Source organism: Micropterus salmoides, unplaced genomic scaffold (genome assembly GCF_014851395.1).
Source record: "Micropterus salmoides isolate LMB-PRFRI ecotype aquatic unplaced genomic scaffold, ASM1485139v1 Ms_hic_scaffold_9, whole genome shotgun sequence".
Taxonomy (NCBI): Eukaryota; Metazoa; Chordata; class Actinopteri; order Centrarchiformes; family Centrarchidae; genus Micropterus; species Micropterus salmoides.
In genome coordinates, this window is record NW_024044681.1 from 26,779,910 (window position 1) to 26,798,100 (window position 18,191).

General features: G+C 42.1%; 2 protein-coding genes across 2 annotated transcripts; one reads left to right on the forward strand and one right to left on the reverse strand.

The window, feature by feature from the left end:
• The first annotated feature begins 366 nt into the window (after positions 1–366).
• Positions 367–5,999, forward strand: LOC119895661 (ribonucleoside-diphosphate reductase large subunit). Its single transcript, XM_038708915.1, has 19 exons — positions 367–534; positions 1,231–1,319; positions 1,460–1,637; positions 2,044–2,144; positions 2,248–2,307; positions 2,391–2,430; positions 2,532–2,694; positions 2,789–2,930; positions 3,028–3,111; positions 3,213–3,374; positions 3,486–3,565; positions 3,651–3,852; positions 3,968–4,117; positions 4,210–4,431; positions 4,511–4,587; positions 4,704–4,839; positions 4,934–5,029; positions 5,133–5,321; positions 5,427–5,999. Exons 1-19 carry the CDS (start codon positions 516–518, stop codon positions 5,613–5,615), a joined length of 2,379 nt encoding a protein of 792 aa, XP_038564843.1. The 5' UTR covers positions 367–515; the 3' UTR covers positions 5,616–5,999.
• Positions 6,000–6,400: 401 nt separating this feature from the next.
• On the reverse strand, positions 6,401–14,199 carry LOC119895660 (short transient receptor potential channel 2-like). The gene is made up of 13 exons (XM_038708914.1): positions 13,626–14,199; positions 12,654–13,346; positions 12,362–12,562; positions 12,102–12,266; positions 11,789–11,963; positions 11,495–11,695; positions 11,225–11,387; positions 11,021–11,113; positions 10,271–10,463; positions 10,057–10,184; positions 9,895–9,964; positions 9,655–9,772; positions 6,401–9,009 (listed from the first exon to the last, which is right to left on the reverse strand). Exons 1-13 carry the CDS (start codon positions 13,638–13,640, stop codon positions 8,105–8,107), a joined length of 3,120 nt encoding a protein of 1,039 aa, XP_038564842.1. The 5' UTR covers positions 13,641–14,199; the 3' UTR covers positions 6,401–8,104.
• Between the last annotated feature and the right edge of the window lie 3,992 nt (positions 14,200–18,191).

The window sequence follows — 18,191 nt, forward strand, 5'->3', positions numbered from 1 at the left end:
TATTGATATAATCTTAAAATGTATTAGTGTAGTTTTCAAGCATACAATTATGTGAGTCACACATTGTAGTCTAAGGTCACACCTTGTTTATAACTTAAGTGGCATTCATATGTGGTTGTTAGGGCGTTCTTGTCATTTGTATTTCTCAACAAACAACCTAGATAAAGCGGGTTAATTACATGTTATGAAACCTGTTGTTTGAGATATATCCCGCCAGATTTGACCCAAGAAAAGGCGAGCGTAAGCTGTAAAAGGACTCTGTGATGGTTTGTGATTGGTTTAAAAGTCTGTTGGAGTCTTCTCTGATTGGCTGAGCCGCTGACACAAAGCAGTGTTACTGGCCTGCGGGTCGTTGGCGCCCTCAGTTTGAGATTCAACTGTGTCAACCGATTCTTCAGTGTAATAACCTGCTGTAACAAGCTTTTACCACATTAATTTTATTAGTTTCAACGGTCCAGCAGAGAAGATAACATCAACAACTGCTGTATTAGGAAACCAACTGCTTTGTTGCCAACATGCATGTGATTAAGCGAGGTATAGTAGCTAACTTTAATATTACTGCTGTTAAATAGTGTTGGACAATGCAAAGTTACGGGGATGTGAAGGTCCTGTAAAACTCTTTAAATGTATTTCTAGCTGTGATAAACGCTAATACTACACACATACAGCACTATAGTCTTAAGCTCAGTTTCAGTCAAGTTAAAACTTGTTTTTGTGTGTCTTTGTGGTGTGTTTCCGTCGAAACACCAAACAAAGACTTGAGTTATGAAAGGACAAAGGCTGACAGTTTGTTTTCTCAGTTTGCAGGTTTGTTGCCTGCTTTTCTTTACTACGATTGCAACTTAATGTAGAGCATATTTATATTTGTAATAGAAGCAACACAGCCGAGACTTTATATCGATTATCACGCTTGTTAACCAGGTTTTGCTCTCTAGCCTTTCATGTTTAAACCTTTCCCCGGTGTTTTGCAAAGTAAAGGTGTTCCTTCTATAAGTAATGCTTAAGAAGAGGGTTATTATACTCACAAACTGGCACCTGTTGTATTGGCGCGAAGTACCAATGAGTCCTTTTGTTGCCATAACAACTGGTTAGGCAGGTGTTGGCGCGGCTTCATCTTAGTTAATTGATCAGTAGAGGGAATAAAGTGAATAGTTATGGCAATGATATTTCTTGAGTGTTTACCACTGCAGTTATATAAGTTTGATGACCAATAATGTCTCTGTATTTCAGATGGACGCCAAGAGGGAGTTACTTTTGACAAAATCACATCTCGCATCCAGAAGCTTTGCTATGGACTCAATTCTGACTTTGTGGACGCTGTAAGTTCAAACCATTTTCAAAGATAACCCACCAACATTAAAAAGTAAACATCAAGTAATAACATAGACATGACACTGTTGGCAGACTCCAATTCAGTGATAGTGTACCGTGTGTAACCTCTTTATGTCTGTTTCCGCAGGCTCAGATTACCATGAAGGTGATCCAGGGTCTGTACAGTGGAGTCACCACAGTTGAGCTGGACACACTGGCAGCAGAGACCGCCGCCACCCTCACCACCAAACATCCTGACTATGCAATCCTGGCTGCACGGATTGCTGTGTCTAACCTGCACAAAGAGACCAAGAAAGTATTCAGTGGTGAGTACATGTATTAAGTTACCGTAAAAAAAATACACGGCTCTGCTGCAAGTTGTGTTGTGATTTTTGTGTGCCTAACTAGTATTTATAAATATGACTTTGCATTGAAATAACAGCATCAACAAGATTTTTAATATCTTCAACCAAGTTCAGTTGCCCTTGATTTTAACCTTCCTTGGATAGCTATGACCTGGATGACTGAGAACCTTTCCGGACATCAGCATTAATGCACTACACATTCATTTAGCCATCATAATGCCCTCTGGTGCAACATTTTTTGGTAAATACATTGCATTTTCTGTGTCAAATAGCAACACTGATCTTCTCTTTAAATGTATTATTTTATTATGATGTTGGTGGAGGTTACATTGTTAGCACTGATATTACACTTTCTTTCCTTTTGCAGATGTGATGGAAGACCTGTACAACTACGTGAACCCATTAAATAAACGGCACTCTCCTATGATCTCCAAGGAGACGCTCGACATTGTCATTGAAAACAAGGCTGTGAGTCGCATTTGATGATATTTTGATCGCGTTTGAAAATCTTAAGTCACTGCTTTTAATCACGTTCAGCACTTTGTAACATAATGTCCTTTATTCTTTGCAGCGCCTCAACTCAGCCATCATTTACGACAGAGACTTCTCTTACAACTTCTTTGGCTTTAAGGTACTTTTTCATTTCATTTTACATTCAGCATCTCATGCATTTACTTTGGAGGATGAATCTAATTTGTCCTTTTGCTCAAACAGACTCTTGAGAGGTCGTATTTGTTGAAGATTAATGGCAAAGGTGAGAGTTGCTTTTCCTGTGACGTCTTGAGAAGCATGCTTATGGGTCAGAGGCTCATTTTATGGATATTTTTAATTGTTAATTAACCTCTTTTTCTGTAGTTGCTGAGAGGCCGCAGCATATGCTAATGAGAGTGGCAGTCGGGATTCATAAAAGAGACATTGATGCAGCCATTGAGACGTACAACTTGCTGTCAGAGAGGTGGTTCACCCATGCCTCACCTACTCTGTTCAACGCTGGCACCAACAAGCCACAGCTGTCCAGGTACGGACTCTTGAGTTTACCAAATCTCTGATGCTTTCTTGTAAACGTATTTTTTTTTCCTAATCTATTTGTTTGTGGGGGGGGGGGGTTGCAGTTGTTTCTTGCTTTCCATGAAGGACGACAGCATCGAAGGTATCTACGACACACTGAAGCAGTGTGCCCTCATCTCCAAATCAGCTGGAGGTATTGGATTGGCAGTTAGCTGTATCAGAGCTACAGGCAGCTACATTGCTGGGGTGAGTTAAAAGCACACAGCAGGATCAAAATCAAGCAGACAGAGAAGCTTTCATTTGTGTCCTTTTTGTATTACTTACAGTGGTTCTTGTTTTTTAGACCAATGGCACTTCCAATGGACTAGTTCCTATGCTTCGAGTCTACAACAACACAGCACGTTATGTCGACCAGGGTGGCAACAAGGTAAAGACTAAGATTTACAGGACACACTAGAATGGTGCTTGACATTGTTGCTCGAAAGACACTAAGTTTAATCATTTGGCTCTCTGTGTTCGCTTATTCAGAGACCTGGGGCCTTCGCTGTGTACCTGGAGCCGTGGCATTTCGATGTGTTTGACTTCTTAGAATTGAAGAAGAACACAGGTAAAGAGGAGCAGAGGGCCAGAGACCTGTTCTTCGCCATGTGGATCCCAGACCTCTTTATGAAACGAGTAGAAAGCAATCAGGTGAATACTGGAGGGAATTTATCTTTGTATATGTGATCTGTTGGGTTTGACAGTTTGAGGCTCTTGAGGCGTTTGGGAAAAAGTCTAATTGTTCTTCTCCTGCTCTTGTAGGACTGGTCTCTAATGTGTCCCAGTGAATGTCCTGGGTTAGAGGAGTGCTGGGGAGAGAAGTTTGAGGAGCTCTACACTCGGTGAGTCCAGCACACCAAACTCTGTTTTTCACAAACGGCTCATTTCTCAGTGCTAACCTGTCCCGCGTGTGCTTTTTGTCCTCAGATATGAGAAGGAGGGCAGGGCTAAGCGTGTGGTGAAGGCTCAGCAGGTGTGGTACGCCATTATTGAGTCTCAGACAGAAACCGGTACACCATACATGCTCTACAAGGACGCCTGCAACAGGAAGAGCAACCAGCAGAATCTGGGCACCATCAAATCTAGCAATCTGTGCACAGAGATCGTAGAGTACACAAGCGCAGATGAGGTAAGGGGCAGGGGATATTGCATTAGTGCCTATAGATTTAGCTTATTGTTTCTGTTATATTACATTATTTTGTTGTTGCTTGTTTTCAGTTTGGTTTGTTCTTTCTTCAACTCAGGTTGCAGTGTGTAACCTGGCATCCATTGCCCTCAACATGTATGTCACCCAAGAAAGGACATTTGACTTTAAAAAGCTTGCATCTGTCACCAAAGTTGTTGTCAAGAACCTGAATAAGATTATTGATATCAACTACTACCCAGTGCCTGAGGTAGGCTTCCTTGTCTAGTGTTGCTTCTCAGTCAACCATGCAAATGCTGTGTGGTCTGTTGTAACAAATGGCTCTTCTGTCCCGCTTTACAGGCTGAAAGGTCTAACATGCGTCACCGGCCGATTGGAATCGGTGTACAAGGTCTGGCTGATGCCTTCATTCTTATGCGTTATCCATTTGAAAGCCCAGAGGCCCAGTTGCTCAACATTCAGATCTTTGAGACTATCTACTATGCTGCCCTGGAGGCCAGCTGTGAGCTGGCAGCGGAACTTGGCACTTACGAAACCTACGCTGGCTCTCCTGTCAGCAAGGGAGTGAGTAGTTTTTACAGCTTAAAATAAAGTGTAAAGTTAAGCAGTTTGGGTTTAGATCCTAACTAATTGTGTTTTCCAGATCCTTCAGTATGACATGTGGGGCAAAACCCCAACAGATTTGTGGGACTGGAAAGCACTGAAGGAGAAAATTGCCAAGTAAGTCCTCCTGAACATTTTCCTTGATGTTGATGTTTTTCATCTCACATCTACTGTATGTGGAGATAGTAGCTCATCCCTGATTCAGTTCCTGACTCGCTTCTGTGTGTCCTCAGGCATGGTGTGAGGAACAGTCTGCTCTTGGCCCCCATGCCCACAGCCTCCACTGCCCAGATCCTGGGCAACAACGAGTCAATTGAGGCCTACACCAGCAACATTTATACCCGCAGGGTGCTCTCAGGAGAGTTTCAGGTCAGCACTGAATGCATTTGATGTTTTGTGTCTCCAGAGACGCGTGTCCAGAGGAGGAAAAGGTTGCCAAGTGTCTTTTCTGTTGCTCCCATAGATTGTGAATCCGCATCTGCTGAAGGACCTCACAGAAAGAGGACTGTGGAGTGATGAAATGAAGAACCAGCTGATTGCTCAGAACGGGTCCATCCAGGTAAAGGGTCATTCTTAACAAAATCTAAACTCATTAAATTAGTCAGTATCACTGCTCTGTTTTATTTTTTGATCATTTTTAAACACGTCTGATTTGGCCACAGGATATTGAGGGGATCCCTGATGATCTGAAGCAGCTGTATAAAACTGTGTGGGAAATCTCCCAGAAGACTGTCCTGAAGATGGCAGCAGACCGTGGTGCCTACATTGACCAGAGCCAGTCCCTAAACATCCATATTGCTGAGCCAAACTATGGCAAACTGACCAGCATGCACTTCTATGGTTGGAAGTTGGTAAGTCAGGACTGAGAGAATGCAGGTTTGATACATTGTAGTGCCTGGGGACAACATTTCCACCAGTGGAAAAGGGGCTTAATGCCTGTCTTAATTTCTCTGCAGGGCCTGAAAACTGGCATGTACTACCTGCGGACGAAGCCTGCTGCCAACCCCATCCAATTCACCCTGAACAAGGAGAAATTAAAGGAGACGCAGTCAGTCAAGAGTGAGGAGGAGACCAAAGAGCGCAACACTGCTGCCATGGTCTGTTCCTTAGCGAACAAAGATGAGTGCCTGATGTGTGGTTCCTAACTGAAGTGTGGTTCACTCAGACACACTTCCCCTTAACTACCAGCTTCCCCATTAAATATGTATTTTTGGAAACAGAGTGTTCTTTTTATTTGTATATGATGTTGCAACAGTATTTTACATACACAAATCTTTGCAGTTTTTATTTAATATACTGGATTTTCATCATGAAGGGTGTTGTATGTACTGTATGTTTGTATAGAATTATTAGAGTACAGTATAATGAATTAATATTTGCCTTTCATTTTTATCAATACAGTTTTGTAATATCTGGGTCACATTAATGAACTTCATGTTTGTATTTCAGATGTGTGGAAAATTAAACATGTTATATATTGGTCTCATGGTTGTCAAGAAATTTAATAAATCTTGAGTTATACCTCAAAACCTGAGCATGTGAATATTACAAGTTGTACATATTTAGACCTGCATTTCTTGATACACAGTAGATATGTCATAGACAAGGGTGTAGAGGTAGGGACATGTCCCCAGTAATAATTTTGATTAAAACACTAAATATAACCGCTGTTGTCTGTCATTGACTAGTCAAGTATTTGGTGCTCAAACAGTTCTTCTCTACTATAGTAAGATAATGTCCTCCCTCTCTCATAAGCCTCATATTGGTTTGGTCCACTGGCTACCTTTTTCAGACCCTCAGCAACTTTATTTTATTATCCCCATCAACAGTGACATGATATATCCGCTCTTGGTCATATATGTTCTTTGTTGTCCACAAAGAGAAATAATTTTTGCTCAGGTCAGTACCATACAACGCTCAAGAAATAGAACATCTTTCTTAACAATAACTAAGGTAAATCATCTTCAACATCCAACATAGCTAAATAAGAATGGGTAGTGTAGGTAGTCAGTATGCAGTTATTAGTTCTTGTTTATTAGGAAATGAAATTTAGGGAAATGAAGATTTTCTGTCAGCTGCTCTAACAGGGTGGTGATTACCATTAGCTGGTGATACAAAATGCCTGTGCACATGAGACATGAATTTATTTTCCTGGTGACATGATGTGTTGGAGGCTTTTGTGTCAGGTGACATAAAATATGTTTAAATTATTTGTGGTGAAAATGGCAGATAAGGCGCACAACACCTGAAACAAAAGGTGGAAATGCTGACTGTATCAATCATGCAATACTGCAACAAAGGGCCACAAGCCAAGGTGTTTTTTCCTGTGGAAGTGTCTTGGGACAGGTGATGCTGCAGGTGATGAATTAATGAAGTGGTGTGTTGATGCATGCGACCTCAAGGGAGCAGCATGTGTAAAGCAAGCTGAGACCTGCACTGTTAGACTGTAGCAGGATGTAGGTCTGCAACCTACTAAAGAGAAACACCAATTCATAACCTCAATCAACACAAAGTTAAAAATATTTTTTGATGTTTTAATTGTGTTAAAAAGTAACTGTTGTGCAAAACTTGAACACAATACTATTTTCATCAGATGTTTGAATATTAAGAGAAAGCAGAATGACCATCAAAGGCTCTTTGCTAATGAACAGTGAACTTTGGAAAGTGGCAGTGACGGGCGAGATACCCACAAAGCAGCAGTACAACAAGCGTGTGACACTTGGCTTAATTAACTGACCAATGAACCAATTTTACTTATTTCACAGAGGATGTGAGTAGAACTAGGGAAAAAAGCTACAGTTTTTTGTACACTTATTGGCTACACCACATGAAAGGTCTCTCACAGTATCAGCAATTAAGATTAAAGAAATTGTCCAGCATTCTGGGAAACACACTTATTTGCTTTCTGGCAGAAAGTTAGATGCCTCTCATGTATGCACACTAAATATGAAGGTGGTTAGCTTTGTTTGTTAACAACCTAGCAGCACCTCTAAAGCTAAGTAATTAACACGTTATGTGTTCTTTGTTTAACTGGTACAAAAACACGACAATTTGGTGTCTTATGGGTGGCTATGTGCAAGACTATATTTCCCAAATTGTGGACGTTTTAGTTAAAAAAATGTTTAACTGTGAGCAAGCCTAGAAGCTGTGCTAGTAGCCCCAGTAGGCTGTAATAATAATTATAACCCCAAAATATGAGAGTGCTCAGCAAATTAAATTTTCTAATAGGCTGATTAGATTATGAAACGTTATCCTGTATACAAACTAATATTTTATTTGCTGGTGCTTAGTTTTCAAGCGGGCCTTCATGAGTGTTGGTGAAGGAGAAATTCTGACCAATCTAGATTACAAGAGATCAAGGGGTTGTAAAAAAAATAAATAAATAAAAATCATTAATATATAGAAGATTTTATACCAATCTGACCCATAGATGTTAAGATATGTTACTCTGGATCAAAGTTTTGTATGGACCAACTGACAGACATCTCCACCACAGTGCCAAAATTATGAAGCTGCAGGCCATGGAAAACCAAGTTATTAAATTTTAATTGTGTCTCCTCAGATATTGGATAAGGTGACCAAAGGGCCAAAACCTGAAATAGTCAGTGTGGCCCTTTAAAAGGGACATCACCAGTTACGGCCTCACTAGCATCCCATCAATCGATCCCTCCCCTTCTCGGGAACCAAAGCCCGTGTCCTGGGAGCTGCTGCTGCCTGTTGGCGAGGGAATCATTTTCTTGCCTCCAGGTTTTTCATTGCTCGCCTTGACACAAGGCTTCTCTGCTACATTATCCTCAGACTTTCTACCCTTCATCCATCTTGCCTCCACTTGTTTTTCTTGCAGCTCTATGTCTTTGAACTTGTTTACCATTCTCTTTGTGTCGGCGTTTTCATTACTGACTTTGAGGCTTTCAGCTTGTTCAGGGGTCGTCTCTGTGCGTTTTCCACCCACCTTCGCTCCAGTCAGTATCTCTCCTTCCATACTTTTTTCTGCCTCACCCTGTGTGGCCTTGGCTTTTACTGTTTCTTCTATATTGTTAAAACTTGTCCCTTCCACCCCCTCCTCTTTCACTTCAGTGTCAGTATATTCATTTTTGTCTGTTTCCACCTGCTCTTTGTTATCACTTTCACACGTCTTATCCCCCAGCTCTGCTTTAGCTCTGCCCTCCTCCATTTTCACAAAATCACAGTCTGTTACCTGCTGTGATCCCTCTGCTCCACCTTCGCCCCCCTGATTCTGTCGTACGTCTGACTCCTTTTTTTTGTGTGTATCTAAGTCAACCTTCTCGTTATCCACCCCTTCCTCTCCATTGTGCACTGTCAATTTGAGTGCTGTAATTTTGTCATCTGGTCTGGTGTCAAAACCTCTGAAATTGTTCTTAGCACCAATGATGTATTTCCCCAGTATGGAGGAGCAATCCTTGGTCAATGCGTCGCTTGCAGAGTGTCCATCATCCACCCGAAGCTGTTGCATCATTTTCATATCAATGTGCATCCTGCTGACTGCTTTGCTCAGCTCAGTGATCCGGTTACCAATATCTGAGGGAAGAGAAGAACCCCAATCACAACCCAACATGCAAGCACTTTATTGATAAATAATGCTATTCAATTTCTACAGGCTAGGGGTTTTAATCAAATACTTTTTCATAGGAAAATCTGTTAACACTTAGCATTTTATTCTGTGCCATCAAGAGTCTCATTTCTTTCATTATTTCTTGACACTTTTTATTTCTTGCGTGTTGTTAACGCCCCCTCACGTTTCAGCCAATGACATGCTCCCTGCATCTTAAGCTAGCTCAACAACTGCTACCAACATTTACCCATATAGCATCTGTTAGCTTAACATGAAATAAAAGGCAGACTTTCGATAAAGACTTTTTTGAAATTAAAATGTCTAAATTGATATATATTATTATTATTATCTCCAGTGAAATTGTGTTATTATGAAAATGAATGATCTGTGTATCACAGTCCTAAAATATTATTATATTAGTATAATTTCAAACCACTCACAAGCATAACATTTATATAATTTATAATTTTAGACTATAAATTAGATAGCTAGTAGGAGACAAAGATGGAAGGGAGAACAGGGGCGACATGCAACAGGGCAGGTCTTTGATCCAACAGGACTTTTTAATACTGGCTTACTGTTCAGCCCTGACAGATGTGTGTCACAATTACCTTTCCTCTTTGTCTCCTCAAACTCCCTGCGAGCTGACTCAATGTAGCGTTGAACCAGAGCTCTGATCACCTGCTGCCGGTAAGGTACCTGGCTGTCTTCAGATCCCTTAACACTGGTCTTAAAACACATATTTAACATTATGAATTTCAGTGCATAGTGTTTAGCAAAGAATTTGTGTAAGACATTTTTTTAGTACATTCACCCTATCTCCTGTATGCGAGCATGAAACATACACGTACCATAGAGGTTATAGCGGGATAGTTTTCCTTAGATATACAAGTGCAGCAGCAGATTCGTCTAAAGATACCCCTGGAACAGAATTAAAATGAACAAATTAAAATATAGATAAACAGTGAAGTGTATTTGCAGGTCAAAGGTGCATTTAGCATTTTAGATCTCACCTTAAGATGTAAAAGACAGATTTGGGTGAGGGGATGATGTTGAAGGGCACAGGCATGGTTAGGCCCTCTCTGAAGTAACTGAGGTACAGCTTTGATCTGGCAAATTTCCACTCAACATCCGCATCATCCTGAAATTAAAAAGTTGAGATGCCAGTGCCAGTCTTTGGTTTCCTCATTTTATTGCAGGCGTGTCACATGAAGATCATCTCTTTACCTCAATTTTCTGAAAGGAGTTAGTGATCATAGCAATAAGCATGTTGAGCAGGACGATGACGATGACGAGCGTGAAGATGCCGTACAGAATCCTTCCTACAAACTCTGCCAACACAAACTCCGGCATGTCCACGTAGCCCTGGTTGGCCATGCCAAACATGGTCCAGAATAAGAAGTTGAACGTCTCATTAAACCTGCAGAAGTGCAGCGGATAGTGTTATCATGAAGAGTGTTTAAGACTTTTTTATAAACTAACAATTGTGACATGTTCTGTGTTTTATTTTATTTTCAGCAGCCAGGGAAGTTAGTTTACTCAGGCATAGTTTTCACACCTGGGTGGCTAAGTGTAGACAGACGATTTATTTTCTGTACATAATTTGAATAAGTAAGATTAGATTGAGTTCCTGCATGCAGAAGAGGGTAAAAAATAGTCTCAAATACAAGAAGAAGGAGAATTGAACTATCTTTAAATTATTTTCATCATCATAATTTGTTGTTTACATTTTGTTTTTTGTACAAATAAAACAATCTATATCTGTAATGAGCTTTCGAGGTGCTGTTTTTTTTAACCATTGAACAAAGCCAGACTAGGTGCATCCCCAAACCTTCAGTCTTTATGCTAAGCTAAGCTAACTTCATATTTACTTCATCTGTCCCCATTTTATCCGGCAACCTTGTGTTATTGTGGTCACCGTGCTAACCACTGCAGCAGGGTACAGTATATAGGAAGCTGAAGACTCCATATTCTTACCTGCCAAGATATGGAGAGATGACATAAGGAACATAGACATTGTTGATGCCACAGAGGAATGCTGTTCCAATGATCATCAATATAAACATAAATCTAAAAAAGAAAAAACAAAACATCATTGGCCCTGAATTTCCAACCAGGCAATGATCAATATACAAATATGCAGATATATAATCCAGGAAACAAAATGGAAAGGGCTCTTACCTCATCATATCATCAATCATCTTCCCTATGGAGATCTGCAGAGTTCCCAGAGATTCATGGGCTGGCAGGATGTACGCCAGCCGCGTGAAGCTCAACATGCTGGTTACTGCAAACAGCACCTCTGAAATCAACTGGGGGTCCTCCTGATGCCAGTCCTCACGCACTGCAGGATGGTTTCACGCCACCAAACAGGCCAGTTTAGCACCAAGAACATTTAAGACCTCCAACAAATGTATAAAACAATGTATAAATCTGACATAATTGTCTTACCAGTCTGAGTGAAGTAGACACACTCCTCTGTGCCATCAGGATCAAGGCAGAGGAAGTAACCTTTGAGCATGATAAGCACACGTAACGCAAAGGATGCCAGGTACATGCTGAGCACCACCATGTCCAAGCAGTTCCACCAGTCCAACAAGTAACTCCGCAGCCCATCGATCCACACCTCCTTACACTCATACCAGAAGAACCCTAAATAAGACAGCATTGCAAAAACACTAAAACCTGATTTATCTATTGCCAGGCCATGAGAGAAGGGAGTTAGAAAAGAGAGAGTGAACCCACCAACTACCCACACCATGTGGAAGGAGCTGTGCAGGATGTTCTGCTGCCGGGAGGCATATTTGTCTCGGTACAGCTCCATTGTTATTGATTCTCCAAGTAACGTGATGAGAAACCACATGTAGGAGGCTGAGTGGAGGAGAAACTTGATCACAGGAATCTTTAGCATCTTTCCTACCTGGTGAAAAGAAAACACAAAAGACGATGACATATTAGGGCCAAGAATCTCCTGTTCGTCTTATTTTCTTGATTGAATGTCTCTCATGACAATCTGTGAGTATAAACCTCCCTCAACATTTAGTTATTTTTTTTAAACCTTTGACTTGGGTGCGAGCCAGTAGACGAGACAGAGGAGGGGCATGGTGAGAAAGATCCCCACAGAGACAAACAGCTTCCAGGCCGTCTTGCTGCCTCTCCAGCCTGCGAGGTTCCCACACCAGATAGATGACAGCACCTGCTGGCAGATTGGGTGGGCTACAAACTGCACAAAAAACAAACACACAGAGAGGGGAAAGACAGATCATGGATCAAGTACATGTCTTGTTTTTACTCTTCTCACTTTCTTTATCTAGCTACCTCCTTCTGGTTGTAGTTGACAGCTAGCCTCAGACGTGACAGGTTGGGTATTCCCTCCTCAAAGGCCTGCTCCTCTATGGCTTCCTGACTCTCGTCTCCACAGCTGTTCAGGATGGTGGCCACCTCGCTCTGGTTGCGACACATGCCCAGCAACTCAACGGCGAAATCCTGACAAAGCTGCTCCAGGCCCAGGTACTGAGGCTGCAGGAGAAAGGCACCACAGCAGAGTCAAGTAACAACACAGACAACCAACAAGAACAGTGAGTGGGGACATCTACGAATGTCATCAGACCTTGAACTCTGGCTCTTTTTGTGAGAGCTTGCGGAGCTCTCTGCTGAGACCAAAAGCTCTGAGCATGGCATCCTCAGAGGTGATGGACAGGTAGGCACGGCTGGCGATGCCACGGTAGGTGTTGATACGAGACAAGGAGAACTTCAGCAGGTCGTACTGCCTGCCGTTACGACACTCCAGACAGGCACAGGATATCTTATGTGGCAATGGGATGACGTGACCTTTTTGGGTAAGCATGGTGACTATATCATACAGGTCTTTCTGGCAGGCTAAGGTCAAAGGAGTCACACCAGGGGCAAACTGCGAGTTGTCAATAGAGTGGTCAAAGATGGCCTGAGAAAAGGAGCGCACGTCCATCTTGTTGCCTTTCTCCTGGTCCAGGCGGTCCAGCAGACGCTTCACCACTCTGGGCTGGTTGGTGTCTACGGCGACCAGCAGGGCCTCGTGAATCTGCCGGAAGTCAAACTTGACCCCGTGCAGGAGGGCGTCCATGCCGTCCTCATTTCCCAGGCGGATGGACAGGTTGAGGGCCTCCCTCCACTGGCGATCCTCAGACTCATCCAGTTGGCGGATGATGCCATCACCGGTCTTCAACAGTCCACACAGTAGCTCTATTTTCCCTTCCCGAATGGCACTGAGGAGCTCGGGAGGGAACCTCATCTTCTTGTTCATAATCTCGCGCCATTGTTCTGGCTGAGAGACAGGAAAGTACAGTTAGCAGCTGTGTTATTTGTCCATTCACGCATTTAAAAAAGGAAGAAAATCGATAATTTAACTTTAATTTTATAAGATGAAAATAAAGCCTGGACAAAACTAAAGGCAAAAAATAAAAAGCGTGGCACATTCTACAAATTAGCACAAGACTGGAAACACATTTACTGTTAAAGAATACTTTTTAACAACTAAATTGTTTTAAACTGATCTATTGAATGACAAATTCTACAGACCACGTGCAAATCAAACTCTGCTTACCGTGAGATTTTCCATTCCTTGAGGAAAAACAGCACAATTGTGAGCAGTGAACCTAAAGTGAAAACACCATCACATTCTCTGGAGATAAGAAATATATTTTTTGTCAGCTATTTTAAGTTTCAGAGATGAAGGTGAGAGATATCAGTAGATTGCACAAGCAGTTCCAATAAGAAGAGAACGGAGCCCTTTGGTGTCTTGCGATCATGTGCTACTGGCCGACTGCACAGAATCAACACCCACACACTCAATAAACTCACTTCTATCCCCCATGGGACAGGGCCAATTAAAATGTAACCAGTTCAAAGTGTTTCATGCTCGGGTGGGCCCAAACCAAACTGTTTCTGCGTTCAAACATGAATTAACACCAGTCTCCCCATTGGAAACAGTGCCACGGCACAATTAAGGTATCTATTACTGAACAGGCAGCAGCTGTCATCGCTTCCCCCAGAGGAGCTGGACAGAGTTCACAGCAGTGGGAAAAACAAGGAGCAGCAAGTAACTTCTCTCTTTTCATGCTGTACTCTTAATGGAACTACATTTCTGTATAGTTACTAACATTACACATTTTTGTTTTTGTCTACTTTAAGGTTTTCTCTCAGCTTGAATTATTTTCCTGTCTACATGGTTTTGAGAAGCTTCTTTGATTGCGTTTATTGGCTCTTCATCAAGAGAGCCAACAGTCAGTCAAATGAAGTGTACTGTAAACAGTGGGGGAATGTAACTAAGTGCATATACACTGCTCAAAAAAATAAAGGGAACACTTAAACAACACAATGTAACTCCAAGTCAATCACACTCCTGTGAAATCAAACTGTCCACTTAGGAAGCAACAATGATTGACAATCAATTTCACATGCTGTTGTGCAAATGGAATAGACAACAGGTGGAAATTATAGGCAATTAGCCTAGACGGAGTCTACAGCCCACACAAGTGGCTCAGGTAGTGCAGCTCATCCAGGATGGCACATCAATGCGAGCTGTGGCAAGAAGGTTTGCTGTGTCTGTCAGTGTAGTGTCCAGAGCATGGAGGCGCTACCAGGATACAGGCCAGTACATCAGGAGACGTGGAGGAGGCCGTAGGAGGGCAACAACCCAGCAGCAGGACCGCTACCTCCGCCTTTGTGCAAGGAGGAGCAGGAGGAGCACTGCCAGAGCCCTGCAGAATGACCTCCAGCAGGCCACAAATGTGCATGTGTCTGCTCAAATGGTCAGAAACAGACTCCATGAGGGTGGTGTGAGGGCCAGAGGTAGCCTGTCTGCCATTAGGTACCGAGATGAGATCCTCAGACGCCTTGTGAGACCATATGCTGGTGCGGTTGGCCCTGGGTTCCTCCTAATGCAAGACAATGCTAGACCTCATGTGGCTGGAGTGTGTCAGCAGCTCCTGCAAGAGGAAGGCATTGATGCTATGGACTGGCCCGCCCGTTCCCCAGACCTGAATCCAATTGAGCACATCTGGGACATCATGTCTCGCTCCATCCACCAACGCCATGTTGCACCAGACTGTCCAGGAGTTGGCGGATGCTTTAGTCCAGGTCTGGGAAGAGATCCCTCAGGAGACCATCCGCCACCTCATCAGGAGCATGCCCAGGCGTTGTAGGGAGGTCATACAGGCACGTGGAGGCCACACACACTACTGAGCCTTATTTTGACTTGTTTTAAGGACATTACATCAAAGTTGGATCAGCCTGTAGTGTGGTTTTCCACTTTGATTTTGAGTGTGACTCCAAATCCAGACCTCCATGGGTTGATAAATTTGATTTCCATTGATAATTTTTGTGCGATTTTGTTGTCAGCACATTCAACTATGTAAAGAAAGGAGTATTTAATGAGATTATTTCATTCATTCAGATCTAGGATGTGTTTAGTGTTCCCTTTATTTTTTTGTGCAGTGTATTATTCCTCTACTTCGGTACAAATTCGAGGTACTTACTTTTTCTTCTCCTGCCACTTTGTACATGAAACACATGAAATATTGTACTTTTTACTCCACTACAATTACAGTGAAAAAAAAATCCAGAAATCACAATGTATTTATTTGTATGATACAGCTGCAAAAGTATTTGAACAATATGACAATTTCAGACCCCTCCATGATTTCTAAGTGGGAGAACTTGCAAAATAGCAGGGTGTTCAAATACTTATTTTCCTCACTGTATGTGACATATTTAGTTACATTACAGATTGAGATTTTTGCATCCAAAACAACATTAAAAATGTACAAGTACAGCTGAACCAACACATTAATAAATACATTTTCAGGAAAAAAATGTTCATGCAAAAACATGTTACAGTGGGTACGGAAAGTATTCAGACCCCTTTAAATTTTTCACTCTTTATTTCATTGCAGCCATTTCCCAAAAATCAAAAAAGTTCATTTTATTTCTCAGTAATGTACACTCAGCACCCCATCTTGACAGAAAAAAACAGAAATGTAGAAATTTTAGCAAATTTATTAAAAAAGAAAAACTGAAATATCACATGGTCATAAGTATTCAGACCCTTTGCTCAGTATTTAGTAGAAGCACCCTTTTGATCTAATACAGCCATGAGTCGTTTTGGGAAAGATGCAACAAGTTTTTCACATCTGGATTTGGGTATCCTCTGCCATTCCTCCTTGCAGATCCTCTCCAGTTCTGTCAGGTTGGATGGTAAACGTTGGTGGACAGCCATTTTCAGGTCTCTCCAGAGATGCTCAATTGGGTTTAAGTCAGGGCTCTGGCTGGGCCATTCAAGAACAGCCACGGAGTTGTTGTGAAGCCACTCCTTCGTTATTTTAGCGGTGCGCTTAGGGTCATTGTCTTGTTGGAAGGTAAACCTTCGGCCCAGTCTGAGGTCCAGAGCACTCTGGAAAAAGTTTTCGTCCAGGATATCCCTGTACTTGGCCGCATTCATCTTTCCCTCGAGTGCAACCAGTCGTCCTGTCCCTGCAGCTGAAAAACACCCCCACAGCATGATGCTGCCACCACCATGCTTCACTGTTGAGACTGTATTGGACAGGTGATGAGCAGTGCCTGGTGTTCTCCACACATACCACTTAGAATTAAGGCCAAAAAGTTCTATCTTGGTCTCATCAGACCAGAGGATCTTATTTATCACCATCTTGGAGTCCTTCAGGTGTTTTTTAGCAAACTCCATGCGGGCTTTCATGTGTCTTGCACTGAGGAGAGGCTTCCGTCGGGCCACTCTGCCATAAAGCCCCGACTGGTGGATTGCTGCAGTGATGGTTGACTTACTACAACTTTCTCCCATCTCCCGACTGCATCTCTGGAGCTCAGCCACAGTGACCTTTGGGTTCTTCTTTACCTCTCTCACCAAGGCTCTTCTCCCCCGATAGCTCAGTTTGGCCGGACGGCCAGCTCTAGGAAGGGTTCTGGTCGTCCCAAACGTCTTCCATTTGAGGATTATGGAGGCCACTGTGCTCTTAGGAACCTTAAGTGCAGCAGAAATATTTTTGTAACCTTGGCCAGATCTGTGCCTTGCCACAATTCTGTCTCTGAGCTCTTCAGGCAGTTCCTTTGACCTCATGATTCTCATTTGCTCTGATATGCACTGTGAGCTGTAAGGTCTTATATAGACAGGTGTGTGGCTTTCCTAATCAAGTCCAATCAGTATAATCAAACACAGCTGGACTCAAATGAAGGTGTAGAACCATCTCAAGGATGATCAGAAGAAATAGACAGCACCTGAGTTAAATATGAGTGTCACGGCAAAGGGTCTGAATACTTATGACCATGTGATATTTCAGTTTTTCTTTTTTAATAAATTTGCAAAAATTTCTACATTTCTGTCTTTTTCTGTCAAGATGGGGTGCTGCGTGTACATTACTGAGAAAAGAAATGAACTTTTTTGATTTTTGGAAAATGGCTGCAATGAAACAAAGAGTGAAAAATTTAAAGGGGTCTGAATACTTTCCATACCCACTGTAAGAATCCAGCATCTTAAATATGAGGATTTGCTGGTTTTCCTTTGATTTATTTTAATAATTTAAATTTCATTTGAATAATTTTGTACAGTTTTTTTTCCCCAAATAATAAGCACTGCAATGGTGTTACTAATTTAGTATCTTATTTTTGTTTCACAGCTGGACTTGTCAAAATAACTTTTGCATTACTATAGGAGAGGACACAGTAAACGTTGGCTGGTAGTTTGTATTTTTTCCCCGACAAGAGAAGGGGGGGTCAGAGGGAAGACATTGTTGACCATTAAACAGAATGGTTGGAAAAGGTTTAGTTTTGATGAAATTTATGGTAGAGGGTGTCTCATGTATTTCCCCCCAGTCACTCAGGGAGGCCTTCACAAGAAATATTTGCAGTTCAGGGAGGGCCAAGATAAATAAGTCACACCCCAGAGTATTACCAAAGGAGGTTATCACAAGGATATCCATAATTTGTGTCAAGAAAACACAAACACCGCTGCTCTGCAGTCTATCAGCTGGTTAATTACTACATACTGAAATTGTCTGCTGTTGGCCAAAAGAAAAGGGACTCATGGCAACTGAAGGCAAAGAAGAAAATGCCAGCATGTAGAGACGGCTATGCAAAGAAGCACAAAAACAAAATAATC